We start from the raw sequence: 15,743 nt of genomic DNA, 5'->3' as shown, positions 1-15,743 counted from the left end.
GACGAGCACGCGTTCCAGACATCGTTTCCACGGGCTCGTCACCACTCATTTGTACAGGTGCTGTATCTTCATGCAAAATCACCTTTCTGCGTAACTATCCATGAGAAATCTGGGATTAATATTTTCAAACACATTAATGCTGTTTCACTTTTGTTTTAAGTGAGGGCATAACAAAGAAAAATACAGCAGGGACAGTCAAGACAGAATCACACCGTGTAATGAAGAGCACTCACATCTGAGCACGCTTTCTTCTGAAATACCGAAGGGGACTTACTTCGGTTCGCCATGAACACCTCCAAAGCAGTGTTCTGCAGAAGAGAACGCCTTGAGAACACAGCTCGAATCTCGCTGAACATCCATTTTCCGTGAAGGCCCTCAGTGTACGCGAGGACCTGAGAACACAGAGGGAAGTGCCAATCAGCAAAGTGCGCGTCTAAAACTCAGTCTGACAACATCTTAAGGGTCCGGGGGTCCCACCGGCGGCCCTCGGGCCACATGTACCCCAGGAGGCTGTGAATGCAGCCCCACACAAAGTCCCACACTTACCTAAAACTCGATGATTTTTTTGTGATTATGTGTCAGTGTGTTCGATGTGTGGCCCAGAGACGCCACAAGGTCGGACACCCCTGTGACTGAGCACCGTGGGACAGTCAGTAAATCAGGGATTACCTGCCTGACCTCATTGCACAGGGCCCGGCGGGAGTAACGCCACGAAGTGTGGCTGGTGGGGACGTGAGTCTCACACGAGACGGACAGCAACTTGAACACTCCGCCTAAACTGTCACGTGATGTGCTAGAGTGAGGTGGTGCTGTTACAGAATTACATGCTCATGATTTTGTAATGAAAGATTTTTACGTAACAAAAAGGGGCATTACTTGTGCTGGACCCTGTTTATCACAACTTGTCAATCACGTGATTCTATATATCGACAAAATTTCTACCTTCCTTAATTTTCTTCATTGGCTCATTAGCAAATGTGACTTAGAAAATGGATCGTCAATTTTTGGTCGTGCATACAACTGGCCGGGCTGGGGCCTGACCCAGCGCTCGGTTCTTTCCCGGCACAACCTCTCCTCCTCCCTCCTTGCTGAACACGAGCCCGGTGGGCCCGGGTGTCCACGTGGTCAGCCCCAGGTGACGGACCATGACTGACGTAAGCCAGGGTCAGGGCACATTGCTGGTAAAGGGCCAATGGAAAATACCGTTAGCCTTGCGGGCCGTGAGCGTTAGCGGCCACGGGCATGTGCCATTAAAACTTCACTGACAACAACAGGGGTGGCCTGAACTGGCCCCAGGGCCGAGTGTGGCTGGCCTACCATCTCAGCCAATCACGACGAAGTTAGCCCTTGCTGCCCAGATGCCCCTGCACCTTGGGGTAAGGCCCTTCGACTAGCACTGGCTAATGAGAATGAAACACACGTCAGCTGAGGACATTCCAGAAGAGTTGAGAAAACGAGTCCTGTAAGGCTGGTGCCCACTGTCCCCTTCCTGCTGGAAAGGACAGGCGAGGGCAGAGACCGCGCGGCAGCGCGAGACCGCCAGAGGGAGGCTCGGGGCGGTGGGTCGGCTCTCTGCGGGCCCAATCCCCGCAAAAGCCTGCGCCTGTGGGCTTCTAGCGACACAGGGCAGGTGCATCCAGGTTTAAGCACCACAGTCAATCTGCAACAAACACACTCCTTCCTGATACACCCGTGTGACATCAACGACACGTGAACACATTGCCCACTGCGCTGTTATTTCTCTGTGTAACCGATTGACTGCGTAATCCTCGCTGTGGTGCAGATGCGACTAGCCTGAGTTTCACACGCACGAGACTCGAGTGTTCAGAACAAGTTACGAAGTTCCTTTCCACAGTGCATTTCCTTTCTATGGGAAGTGTGTGTGTGTAAAACACCCACATACTATAGATAACCTATTGTTTTAAATTTATGTATTTAAAATTCTCACCTGAAGATATGTTTATTGATTTGAGAGAGACCGCGACCTGCTGCCTTCCTTACGTGCCCCAGCTGGGGATCGAACCTGCAAACCTCTGGTGCAGGGAGGACGTTCCAACCACCAGAGCCATCTGGCCAGGGCCGTGTTTCTATTTTTAACTCCTTTAATTCCGTTTCTGTTTTTCTTCAGACGCTGAAGGTCTTGGGAGGCCGAGTGACACGGGTCTAAACCCCGCCAGGCCCCCATTTACACCTTAGCTCTGCTCCTTGCGAGCCGCAAGGGCCTGGAACATTATCCAGCTCGGGCTGAGGCCACCTGAAGAAGTGATGGTAACACCTGTGACCGGTCAGGTTAAGTGGGGACTGCAGATGTGACGTGCGTGGCCTTAGCCACCGTTCAGGTTCTGCTCCCCAGTGGCCGCGTCGTGGCAGGCCCACCTGGACGACGGCTTCCAGGCCGCCCACGAGAAGCTGTGGTGCCCTGGGGTGGGGGTGGGGGGGACCCGGTGCTCGGCCCCAGTGCATGCGCACGAATCCGCAGCTGGTGCAGCGGTCTCCAGATTTGAGTTCGCAGACCAGTGTGATTTTTCAAAATGGAAAAAGTGCTAATGCAGGGTTCGGGTTCTGGTCAGGCAGGCGAACTTCTCCCGGCACAAGCTGTGCTGGCGGCCCTGTGCCGCACCGGCGGGCAGGGAGGGGGAGGACCCATGGGCACAAGTTTAGTTGTAGCCATTTCCCCTCCTGGCCGGCACCACAGCCTATGGAACAGCCGCCGATCGGTGACACTTCCCACCCAGCGCCCTCCCGGTCTGCTTCACTCACGGGAGGCAGGCCACGCGCACACACGGAGACATCAGTCTGCTCTCAGGCGCTCCCTGCCTTCCCAACGCTGCCAGCGGTTCCTTCCCAGCCCCCATGGCCGGGAAGTGCCTGCCCCGTGAGAAGGAACCTGTGCCCTTTGGGTTCCCCTGCCAGGGGAGGGCACCGGAGCTTCCTTCCCAGCTTGGCGGCTTGCTCGGTGGGCTCCCGCGCAGCCTGCCCCCTGCCCCAGTGTCTCCGGTGAGAATCCTCCCAGAAACGCCTCACAGCTCCCCAGAGGGGTAGGTTTTCTGGAAAGTTCCAGAGGACAGAGTCCCCAGACAAGGCCCTGGGTGACTTCTCCACCAGGCGGTAAGCTGCACCCGCGGCCTCCCCACCAAGGGCCGGAGGCCCCTGCGGGTCACCGTCAGCTCGGAGGGCAGCGGCGGTGCGCCACACGGCTGCGCCGTACACACAGCCTCGCCCAGAGAGCCTCCCCGCTCTCGGGCTGCTCCCTCGTCCTCCCACGTCTCTGTTTCAGCAGCTGTGTGGCTTCTCTCCTGACTGGATCCAGACAAACTCTCAGTTCTCTTACCACCACTTTCTTTTCTTCATTTTCATTGAATTTATTGGGATGACTTGGTTAACAAAATTAAGTATGTTCTAGGTGTACAGTACTATACATCCTCCGCATAACGTGCTGTGTGTGGACCACAGCAAGCCAAGTCCCCTCCCATCACCATCTGTCCCCCTCCCACCTGCCCCCGCCTTCCCTCTGGTCACCCCCACGCTGTTGTCTGAGTCTGTGAGGTTTTACTCTTAACCCCTTCACCTTTCTGACCCTGTCCTCCCAGCCTCTTCCCCCCTGACAGCTGTCAGTCTGTCCTCTGTATCTGTTTTGGTAATCAGTTTATTTTGTTCATTGGATTTCACATATAAGTGAGATCACATGGTACTTGTTTTTCTCTGACTGGCTTATCTCACGGAGCATAATGCTCTCCAGGTCCGTCCATGGTGCTGCAAAGGGTAAGAGCTCCTTCCTTTTTGCGGCCACAGAGCGTCCCACTGTGTGAAAGCAGCACACGTCTTTCCCTCTCCTCTGGGGGTGGGCACGGGCTGCTTCCGGAGCTCGGCTGTTGTAAATAATGCTGCAGCGAACCTGGCGGTGCCGCATTCTTTCCAGTCAGCGTTGTGGGGGTTCTTAGGGTGAATTTGCAGCGGTGGAGTCGCTGGGTCATAAAGCAGTTCCATTTTCAGTTTTTAGAGGAAATTCCACATGGTTTTCCACAGTGGCAGCACCAATCTACGTCCCCACCCATCAATTTTATTTCTGGTAATTTAAAACATTTCTTTTAGGTGAAATTAACAGAAAGGCTGGGAAGTAAACTCCACTAAATGGTGAACTATCGAGATCAGAACAGCAGCATTCGAGAAAACTGTGGAACTGCCGCTGGGTTCCGTGGCCTCCCCCAGGCGCCCTTGCTCTGGCCACCGAGGGGCCGCACACTCAGAGTGGGCATCGGCTGGTGAGAGCCCCCGACTCCCACGGTAACCGGTGAGGACGCAGCTTCAGGAGGTGACGAGGCGTCCTGCCCACCTCTACATCTTTCGGACGTGTAAAGGAATGCCATTTACAGTCGGATCCTGAGTTTGAGGCACATTTCTATAAAAACCTGGGCATCAAGCCCAGGGCTGAAATATGACCTGATGCTATAATGTTGCCTGTATTTTATTTCTACCTTTACTAGTTACATAATGTTCTCTAAGTTTCAGGACCTTTTCTAATAAGTCTTTACGTCTGTTTTTCATTACAGTCCAGGATATGTTTCTAAACCATGGAAGTACTTTCATCTATACTTGAGGTTTTGTGGTTTTTGTTTTAAGTGAGCCTTCCCATACCATCTGGTTTCTGCCTGCCTGCTTCTTCAAATTATTTAATATACTATGAAATCTAATCAACAAATGCTAATTACCCATTCAGTTTCATTTTCTGAGAACTGAATGAATGTAACTTTTATTACATCACACAAGTCATAAACATCTTGAATGTTATATGGCTTCACATAAGAATATCAAAGCATCTTGATTCCAAATCTTACAGAACTTGGTCGTTTCCCCCAGCGACCGCTGAACTCTTCTGAACTAGCTGCTTCGGCCAGATAAAGCGCAGGGAGGAGGCGTTCAGACCAGCCCACTGCCCCCAGGTCTGCCCCGCACTCAGCCCTCAAGCTCGCGGGAAGCAGCAGCAACCAAACACAGCTCCCCGTCCACCCCTGGCCTCAGCGTGTGCCTGACACCTACTGCCTGATGATCCCATGGAAGGAGCGCAGGGCCCTGCGCACTTATGGGTGTCAGGCGTGCACGTGTCGTTGGGAGCACGTATGTGGCTGTCAAACCTGCCACACCTTTTCTTCCTTTGCGGTGCTGATGCCGCACTGTAGGCAGGACTCGTGTAGTGACAGGCTGCGGATCTGAAATCATCTGACACACACAGTGAAGCAGATATTTCAAACACCTGTTCTCTGAGTAGGAAAAACCGACGCCGTGCTTCGCTGCACTGCACAGTAATAGCTGGTGGAGATGCTTGGGACCGCCGGATCGGATCGCCCGCTCCATGTTCACGGGACCCTCCGACCTAGCAGACCCCTGCAGATCAGCCACTGTGGTCAAAGGGCGCTTGTGCGAGGTGCATGACGAGACCCCGTCACTTTTACGGTTCCATACACATTGCCAGGGACTCTGCGTGTAACAGACAGATTTAGCATGGACTACTTTACAGGTGATCTCGGGTTCCTACGTCCTGGTCCCCATCTTTCCCCCTCTGCCAGCTGGATGGAGACAGCTCTGAGTCCTGCAAGCAGGTGGACCCACGGGTGGGGAGGAGGTGGGAGCAGCAGGGGCACGGACTCCCTCCCCCCAGGGCTCACCACATGCCCTCGGCACAGGCGGAGGGCTGCGAGGCAGAGGAAGTAACCAGGAGGTGGTGGGAAAGCCGGGATCGCAGCACGAAGCCCTCTCCCCCACGGGCAGCGGGCAGCGTGGTGGTTTTCTAAGGGGGAAGAGGTGCGTCATTCTACAGGACGTGTGTCTAGACCTGCGGCTTCTTCAAACCCACCGGCGGAGCACACCCCAGTCTCCCCTTTCCACCTTGCCCCAGGCACACTTTATTTCAAAGAGGAGGGGCTCTCTCTGGGGCACTGCCTGGGGCATAGGACCTGCTGAGTGGGGGGGCGCTCAAAACACTGGGGGAGGTGTTAAAAAAGTATTAGTCATCAATGACTGAATTTCTTTTGAAAAATCCTTGTGCAAGTCAGATGTCTCTCAATTCTTTTAAGAGTTGAAGTTGGATCTAACTGGGTTGTCAGTTGAAAGATAAAAAAATTATTTCTGATGATAGATCACTAGGTGGTTTTAAATGTACCACTTAGAAGTCGTACAAAAAATGCAAACATCACTGTAATAAAACTTCAACATCCTTCTACAATATTTACTTATGTGAACAAGATTTTTCAGCACATCTACAAAAAAGAAAGTTGGAAGAAGCTCTGATATTTTTCTAGCAATAATTAATGTTCCTATGTGAATATATCAACCCTTCATCTCATTAACAATTTCCAATAGCATTTTACAGTGTGTTTAATAATTATTTTATAAAGTTCACAATATATTTGTGCTGTTGTATGGCTGTAAGCTGAGGATATTTGTAATAACAATATGCTCCAGAATAAAAATATTACTTTCATAAGTATATATAATTTTCACAAGTTCAAATTTATATAGCGATCCATATAAGACTTCCAAGCATAAAATATTTTTGTATCAGATAAATTTGGGAGAATCAAATGGAAATGAGTTGAAAGAGAGGAAGGAATAATATAAAGTGTCCATTCAAAGACAGATTTGTGTGTATTAAAATAGGTGATGTTGTTACCCTCAAACAGTCAGTCGGGGCCTTCCCCATCCACCAAGCTGCTGGCAGGGGCGGGTCCTTACACTGGGCACCCAAAAAGCTGGGAAGATCATTGGATGGAAGAAAGACCTCCCCTCCCTCCAGTGCCAGGTTGGGGGCGGGGCCAAGGAAGGTAGCGCATGCGCAGAAGACTTCAAAATGGTGCAGCCGGAGGTCCTGGACCAAAAGGCCTGTCTGCCCAGCCAGGGCAGGGAGGGACTGGCTGGGAGAGGAGCCACCGGAAGGACCTGAAAGTCTGGAAGGCTGATCTGTTGTTTTGAGAAAGCACCTGGTCCCAGGCCAAGATGACGTCATCCCAGGGGAACGAAGCAGCACCCCAGGCACACTGTGCACTTGCCTGCTCTCTCCAGGGGCCACTCGCTCCAGGGGCCACGTGGCCTTAGCAGCCGTGTGCACACGCTCACGGCCTCTAGGAGGGGGCCGCCCTCTCACTCCTTCGCTCTTGCCCACCTAGTGATGCTCTGGCCGTGCGTTTGTGCGCTCTTTGTCACCCGGGAGCTCGAGGCTATATGGTCCCAGCCGCCACATGGCCCATGGCCTTGCAGGCTCCACAGGCAGGTGCCAGGAAGGAGCCTGAAGTGCAGCAGCCAGGAACAGGCTTAGCCACCTGGATGGGGGCTGAGACGGCTTCGCAGCCACCCGCAGGCTCCAAAGGACTGTCCTTCAGTGGAGCAGGAACTCTGGGCACTGGCTTTCATGGTGTCCTCCCTGAAGACTGGACTTTATCCATGGCAGAAAGAGGAGATGCTATGTGAGACGGGAATTCCCCTTCTCCCAGGTCACACAGCACCTGAACAAACCTCGTTCTTGCACTAGCACCTGCCTCACAGGTTTGGCTTCTGTGGGAACAGGCAGCCGGACCCCCGTTTGTTATGTTACAATGACAGTAGCCAAATTACTGTTCTACTGGGTATATTTGATTCAACTGGGTATATATATGAAAAGAGAGGTGACAGTTTTATTTGAAAACATCTGTACTTAAAATGTAATGGATATTATATCTTAAAAGGATCTGTACTTAGGAAAAAATTCAGATGTTGACTTGAGCACGTGCAGGATGGCAGAGTTTTTGTAGAATTCTTTTACAGGGAGGGTAAAAACAGTGAGGAGAGAAGTGCAGGACACCAGCTACGCACATGAGAGAAAGCCTCAGGTGTGTGCAAGGCAGGCTCACGGTGACCTGTCCCTCAGCAGTGAGTGTGGTCACCAGAATGAGGCTGCAAGGTGGGCGCCAGAGTGGGCGGTCCCTGACACAGACCGAAACACGCACTGCCGGGTCACGTCTTTACATGAATTCAACACGAAAAATAGTCCCAATGGAAACAAATGGTTCAGCAACATAAAATTAAAAACAGGAGAGACCGGAAATGACTTAAGTAAACAAAACTGACTGTCGTCTCCCAGAAGACGCAGGTTTGATGAAAACTAGGCATGTGCACCATGCTGCTGTGCTCCACAAACACAGCCATGAACAGCATGCAGGGCCGACCTGCCACCAAGGAAGACGTTGCGGCCCGTCCACGGGGCGCCTTCTACTTCGTAACCTGCACTCCACTTGAAGTCACCGACGGCCCAGCCTGCCTGTGGCCGACGAAGCCCCCGGGGCGGCCCCTTGTGCACGCACACCGAGACGGGAGCAAGGGACTGGGTTTCCGGTTCTTCAGTGTCTTCATCACACGGTGTGGGGAGTGACAGCAGCTGACGTCACACACGGCATCTGGGAGGACTTGAGCGACCACCTCCTTTTACAAAGTGGTTAGTGCACCCCGCCGGATGGCTTACCGGCTGGAGTGTCACCCGTACACCGAAGGGCTGCGGGTTCGATCCCCAGGGGGTGCATATGAGGGGCAGCTAGTGGATGTTTCTTTCTCACATAAATGCTTCTCTCTCCGCCCCTTCCTCTGTCTAAAACCAATAATCACGCCCTCGGGCCAGGAAGTAACAGAACCATCACTGCCCAGCCTGGCCCGAGGGAAGTGTTAACGAACACTGGCCCACGACTGTGATTTTTGCCTGCGTTCCTGTTCTACCCTCATCAACTGCACTGCCGGCGAGGAACCGGAAGCCTGGGCCCGGCATGCGGCCTTTTAAACTGACAGTCACGGCTCTCCTCTGCTCCACACCCGGGGCCACTTCTGCTCCCGAGGTCACCTGCACTCCCAGGACTAACATCTGATGAGAAAGCCCCAGGACCGGGCGTGAGCAGCCCCTCGCTGCCAGAGACAGTGAGTCTAGGAAGGCTGCTTCCTGCCTGGTCAACAGCCCGGACTCGGACCAGCTCTTCTCCCAAGCTCGTCCTCACAATTTATCAATTTCAGTTTGGTTTCTCACTGCCCTTCAGTCACCCGATATTTATTGACTGACTGCCATGAGCCCATGGTGACAGGGCAGCCCCAGTCTGGTGACTGACAAGCAGGGCGGGGGGAAGGAAGGGGCAGAAGGAATGACACCTGTGCACAGCGGTGCTCTGGGGGCCAGGTCCAGGCTGTTGGGGACAGACGCGGAGACGAGAAGGGAGGGCGAAGCAAAGTCAGAACGATGGGAGGTGAGTGGACGTCAGGGCGCGGCGCTGCGCCGTGTGATTCGGACTCTGTTCTGAGAACAGTGCAGGGCCGCCGGGCCACACAGAGGAGGCCGAGATCCCACTGCGGTCACTGCAGAGCGGCCTGCGCCGACGTCACTGGTGCGTTCGCTGGCAGACGACTTTGAGCTCTCTCAGAAGACTGCGGTCTGCACCGTTCCAACAGCCTCGCCTGCGTGGCGAGGACCGAAGGCACCTGCTGCGTCACATGCACGGGTTCAGGAGGCTGAGGCCGGTCGTGGTGCTGTTGGGCAGTCCTCGCAGAGCCTGCCCGGGGGAGGGACCAGCTGGGGTCTGGTTGAGTAAACTTTAACATTTGCTTCCTAGATGGCTCTGGGGGGCAGCTGGCCGGCGCCCTCTGTACCTCCCCCCCTGCACACGCACCCTCTCACAATCGGGTGAGCCTCTCGAAATGAAAAAACGGCATTGGTGAGGCTGCTGCATTTCTGTCCTATTCATGAACGTCCCCGTGTGTACTTGTTACATATTTGGCTGCGTTTCCTCATTTCCTGAAATTTGGCAAACTCGACGAGTCTTGCGTATCTGTCCCTCTGCTGTTCTTTTGCAAAGGAAAGGGAGGGCAGGGGGACGCTGCAGGCTGCAGAGAAACTCATCCTGGGGCTCCTGTTACCGTGCGAGCTGGCTTCCCTCCTGCCGTTCTGCGGGCGAGCGTTTCCGTTTGAAAGTGCTGGACACCCCCCCCCCCCAGAAACCTCAGCAGAATGTCTGCACAAGCACGTGGCTTGTGGCCTGCAGTGCCAAGGTGAGTTACATGTCGCCGTGCGACCCCAACCTCCTCGCACACTCTTCAGCCCCCAGAGGTGCCGTGTCTGTCCCACTCCGGGGCCCTGGCACAGGTGGGACACCTGTGTCTCTTCCACCGGGCAGATCCCTGCGTACATTTCTCCTCTGAAGAACTCCTATCACCGCCCTGGCCGAGGGGCCTGCTTTTCCTGCTGGGAACGCTGTTCCCGCCCAGGCGCTCACCAGACCTCGCTCGGAAGGCGGTTTACTCCTCGGCATCTCCCGCTCCCTGCGGTTCCGGGGCAGGCCGGCATTCCCCAGCCTCGCACGACCCAGCGCACGGCAGGAGCGGAGCAGCAAGATGCCTCACGGGCGCCTCCGCTGGGCTGTGTTCAGTGCTGCTCCCGTGCAGCAAGGCTGGTCATTTATGGGACCCGTGTTAATTAAAGCCGTCACAGTAAGAGTCCGGAGTTGATGCTCAACTCACTGTATACCGGACAGACACGCAAAGGGCCCCGACCGAGAAGCGCCTCTCTGTCCTGTTGATCACTCCGGATGCTGCCTCTGTGGCACTGGGGTCAGACCCAGGGTGGGCATCCCAAACAAAGAAGTGATCTAAGCAGGAGCCGCAGCTAGAGAGAAGCCTGCCCTGGGAGCCAGCTGTCATGGTGCTGGCTGGCTGACTCCGTCAGAGAAGCTCCCCCCCGGATCTGGATGCCAGGATGGGGAGACGACCTAACACAGGAAGGGCAGAGGCCAAAGGGCAGAGAAGGAAGTTGCTGGACTCCAGAGGCAGCAGGGTTTCGGAGGAGGCAGGAGCCAGGGCACAAAGAGATGGGTGTGGTGGCCGAGGTGACTCCCCACAGCTCCAGGCACATCTGGACCGCTCTGCTGGCCTGGCTCCAGCCACTGCGTCCTTCCCCGGCCGCCATGCAGACCAAGGGAGGAGGTCTCTTCCCAGGCCCCCCGCAAACGCAGTGTCGCAAATCTACGCCGGATCCTGTTACTGTGACTTCCCCACTCTGACCCCTCTGCATCTCTGTTGGCTTTGCACGGTGCCCGTTACATTGTAGAAACTCAGTAAATGTTTGCTGGATGATTTAATCAAAGGTTTATTTACAGTAATTCTATGGTAGCAACAATGTAAACAAAGACAGCCTATTACTTGCAGTGGAGAGATTTCTGATACAGACTCTTATTACCTGAAGGACTGAGAAAAAAGCCTGAATTACACACACATACAGCAGACTCTGGGCTCCCCACTCAAGTTTCTGTAAACCTAAAGTGTTCTAAAACAAAAGTCCATGAAAGATTTTTTTAAACATGCAGATGTTAAACATTTCCATGCTTTGTATACGGTCCAGAATAACTTCCTTTCCTCACCGGCCCGATGAGGATCTGCTGTGTAGTAAAAAGCTTACTACTCGAAAAAGTTTTTCCTCCAAAGACATTTGCTGCTTATCAAGTATGTACTGGGCTCATCGGGGACCAGGAGAACAATACGAATGTGAATTATTTTGCAGGTTTTAAAGACTTCTTTTTCAGTGGTAATTAGAAACTGAAAGCTATTTTTTTATAATTCAAGAACTTACTAAGTCATACACGTAAGACATACGGCTAATTGCATTAGCAGTACAATCCAGTTCAGTGCTTTCAAAGCGTCTTTTCACTTGGAGACCTGAGTCCGCTCCTGGGCACGGCCAGGTGCAGCCATGGGGTTCATGAGAATTTTGTGTCTCTCCTTCTTAAAGCAAGACCTCTTTTGGAGCCTGTCTCCCCAGGATGGGCTTGGGGGCGGCAAGCCTGGTATCCCTTCAGGGAGTCTACTCAGGAAGCCCCTCAGGTGCAGCCCCGCACCTACCCTCCCCCCACCAGTTTGGACAGAGAGGCGCGCCCTTCATGAGTACTTAGTTCTATGGACTCTGGTAACTTCCCTGTATGTGTGGTTCATGCTGGGGTAGAAGGAATTTGGACTTGAGGGTGACCGACAGACTGAAGTCTGCGTCACCACCCACTTCCGAGGGGTGTTGGCTGGGGAGTGCCCACTGGCATGGCAGAGAGGGCGCCGACCAGCACGGCTAAAGCGTCCGGCGGGGAGGCTGGCTCGGCTCCAGGGCGGAACTGCATGGATGTGGGACAGAGGGGCTCCCTGCCCTGCCCGCCGGGGCCTCGGGGGCACTTGTCTCAAGGGGCCCGGGCGGACCCGCCCCGGCCTCCCTGCGACCCTGTGTCCCTGAGCCTGTCCCGCTGCCCCTGCTGGCCTGTCTGAGTGTAACCGCATGGAACCTCATGCTTCCACGGCGGGCGAGGCGGCTACTGCGTGTCCTGAAGTGTTTCTATTCCCACTCTCATTTTCGGCAGGAGAGGATAATTAACACCTCAAGAAATGCAAGTGAGCCGAAATGTAAACAGCTGTGTGAGGGTCCTTTGGGGGTCTTGCATCAGTATCTGTCACGGGGGTGGGGGTAAAAAGAGACCTCTGAATGGGTGAAGGCAGTGAAAACAGTGCCCCCTAAAAGTCTCCTCTGCATCACTGTGATGCCCCCAAACTGCTTGTTTCTTTTGTTTATATTCTTTGATTATAAAGCTGCCTACTTGCAACAAAATACTACTTTGCTGAAAATCTGCTGCTTCTCTGTTCCATCTGGGCAGGTGCTCCAACCCAGGCAGAGGCCCAACGCCGAGTCAGCACCCTGGGCCCGTCAGCACGCCGAGGGCGCGGCTACACCGGTGGGCGAGACACGGAAGCCCTCCCCGGATGGGCTCCAACCGCCTTCGTACTTGATGGATGCGACAGTGGTGTCCGCTGGCCTGCTGAACGCATTGGACAGGTGACGGCATTTCACTGGCACCCCATGCGAAGTACCAGAGGTCACCTTCTGCAGAGAGGACACTACCCAGGGTGTCCCTGCAGAGAGGATGACCAGAGACACTGGCCTTGGACTTCCCGCTCCACGGAGGATGAGGCACCACTGAAGCGACCGAAGCAGCTGAGTGGTCAGATCCGCTCTCCGTTCTGGAGGGAGCGGCGGGAAGGGTGTGCAAGGACGCTGCCCTGGGGATCTGCCTGCCCCTGCGGAAGGGAAGGGGCCCCAAGACAGCGCCTGTGGGAAGGAGGACGCAGAGCACATGAGGTGAGGAGACGGCTGTGAAAGGCCTGGGTGTCCCTGCTTGCGTGGCGCAAGGTGAGGATTCGGAGGCGTCACGCTGTCACGGGGTTTCCCGCTGCGTCCGAGAGTCTTGTTCAGGGAGGAAGGGGCTCAGCCCAGACTGCAGGCCCCACAACCATGAACTTGGGCAAGGAAACCCTGCTAACAACGGCAAAAAGTCCATCCTGGCGATTCTACACGAACAACCAGGGGATAAAATACAGGTAAATTGAAGAGTCTAGTTTGTTACTAATGCTCTGCTGTCCGCGAACAGTACAAATAACCTTCACGGCATCGTGTTCTCCAGCTGCGCAGGCTGTTCTCAAGTCTCGGCTTCCACCCCACGTCGCTGCCGAGTGTCTGCCCTGCGCTTGGCCTGCACGAGGTGCAGGAAGCCCGCGGGCGGCTCGTGGGGGTGCCATGTGCCTCCAGCGCAGGTGGTGCAGTGAAGAAACACAGCAAACGCAGGTGCCTCGCCCCCCGCCCCCCTCCCCGGGCAGACTCGCGGACACCCAGGGCGAGCGGAGGAGCGTCTGCTGTGTGTGCGGGGCTCACGCGGCAGCGGACTCTGTTTCAGGCGATGTCACGCAGCTAATGCTTTTCTAATGCCAGAGATGAGGCCTTCCCGGTGAGGCAGGTCAGTTAGGACTGGTTCTCATCCACGTAACTAACGTCACTGCGGTTTGGGAGGGTGTCCCACAGAAAAGTAACAACCTCGCTTCGATGGCAGGCAGGCAGAAAAGCGGGTGTACTCCGGCATGTGTGACTCCCTGCACAGAGCCTCAGCAGGCGTGACATCTGACACACACACAGACCGCGTGGGGCGCCCTGCGCTCCCACCTGTGGCGTCCCCTGAGGGACGCTGGGACCAGGGAAACCGAGCAGCACGGCAAGTCCAACAGGCTGATCAGAGGAAACAGGGTCGGCCTCGCCCACGGCGGAACTGAAGCTACCTGGAGACACTGTCTGCACCTGGAAGACGGGCACACACCTGCAGTCCGACAGGAACACGGGCGCTCCGTCACCGGTGGGAGCGCAGACTGGGACGGCCTGTACTGACGGAGGGGCTGGTGTCTTCCGCCCAAGCCGCAGTCACACGTGTCCCGGGACCTGACACGCTCGTTCCCAGGGTCTGTCCTGCCAGCCAGGCTCCCGGGAAAGCAGGTGGGTCACGCGCCAGGCTGCTCACTGCGGCCTAGTTTTCCACAACAGAAAAGTGGAAGAGAATGTCCACCATTTCGGGGGGATTAATGACGTTATAAAATCACGTGTGCAATAAGCTTACATTATTTGGGATGCCTTTCAAAGAGGAAAATAATACAAAGTTACAAATAAAAATTATATGTAACTGCTTATTTAGACTGAGAAAAAATCACCACAAATACTGGAGCCTTCTAAATGGAGGTTTTCTTCTGAGGTCCCTGAAGGCAGCTGAGTAAACCGAGACCCCTGGACAAGTCCGGGCAGTTCTGTCCCCCCCACCCAGGGCTGCCTGACACTTCAGTAGACTCACAGTAAACCTACGTGTATGTAAACTAATCCTTAATTATGGTCAAACCGCCACTTGATTTCTCCACATGCATTTTAAATGTGCCCACATGGGTTTTTCATGTGCCCACACAGACCGGAAGCCCCGGGCACACCTCACCCGGGCCGAGGGCACGAGGCTCCCGGCCCCGGAGCCAGGCTCGCGCGCGCCGCATGCGCGTGCGCAGTGCTCCTCAATCACTGCGACTGACTGCGCGCTCCCGAGTCGTTTTTACTGTGGACTGAATAGCTCATGGATGCTTAAAACGATCCTTCAACATAGTTAAAGGTCTTTGAAAAAAATAACCATTTTCCTTCCCATCTTAAAAAAAAGAGGTTTCATGCTTCCACCATTAAGGACTGTGTCCAGCTTTGTCCGAAAGGTGTTTTTTCCCCATGTGATGAGGAAGATATTTGAATGCACTTTGAAATAAAAATCCTAGCCTCTAATAAACAGTTAAGTGTCCAAGCATCACAATGAAATTCAACGATAACTCAAAGCTAAATAAAAAAAATCACACTTCCTTTAACTTTCTGTCCGCAAACCAGGTTTTGCAGAGGGAGAGTAAAAAGTTAGCTGGCTGTGTGGCCACCGAGAAGTGGACAGACGCCCACTCCCCCCCGTTTTCTTCCGTGAGCCGCCACAACCAGGTCCAATGGGCAGCGCGAGACATAGAGTCCCGGGAAGGCTCTGCGGGCTGGCCCAACGGGCCCGGGGCGCCCACGGGAAGACGGGGGCGCTCTGCCCTGCCCACGGCGCACACAGCAGGCAGAGCTGGGAAGAGCAGCGGGGGCTCCGCAGGGGCAGGCCGGGGCCGAGGCTGCTGCTGCTGCTGACTTCCCGCGGTGACGGGCGGGCAGGCGGTGGAGGGCGGCCTCATCGGCCGCTTTAATTTCTCCCCGGACTGGCTGCCGCCCCACCTGCTGCGGCACATCAAAGCCTCTGGAGCTCAATTAAAATCGGATTACGTTGAGATGCTCCATCTAGGGGAGGTGCGCGCACTGACACTTCCCTCTCCGTGATACTCCGGGTGAC

The 15,743-nt window shown here is 54.6% G+C and overlaps 1 protein-coding gene across 3 annotated transcripts in view; it reads right to left on the bottom strand.

Annotated features, from left to right (window-relative positions):
• NBEA (neurobeachin) overlaps positions 1 to 15,743 on the bottom strand; it is a 439,670-nt gene that overhangs the window by 76,155 nt on the left and 347,772 nt on the right. For all 3 annotated transcript variants that reach the window (XM_053665561.1, XM_053665563.1, XM_053665562.1), the window contains one exon: positions 275 to 392. In XM_053665561.1, coding sequence (XP_053521536.1) covers positions 275 to 392 — 118 coding nt within the window. The remainder of the gene's footprint in view (positions 1 to 274; positions 393 to 15,743) is intronic.

Source organism: Artibeus jamaicensis, unplaced genomic scaffold, assembly GCF_021234435.1.
Source record: "Artibeus jamaicensis isolate MK-2021 breed Jamaican fruit bat unplaced genomic scaffold, CSHL_Jam_final contig_415, whole genome shotgun sequence".
Classification (NCBI taxonomy): Eukaryota; Metazoa; Chordata; class Mammalia; order Chiroptera; family Phyllostomidae; genus Artibeus; species Artibeus jamaicensis.
This window is presented reverse-complemented; position numbering and strand designations above follow the sequence as displayed.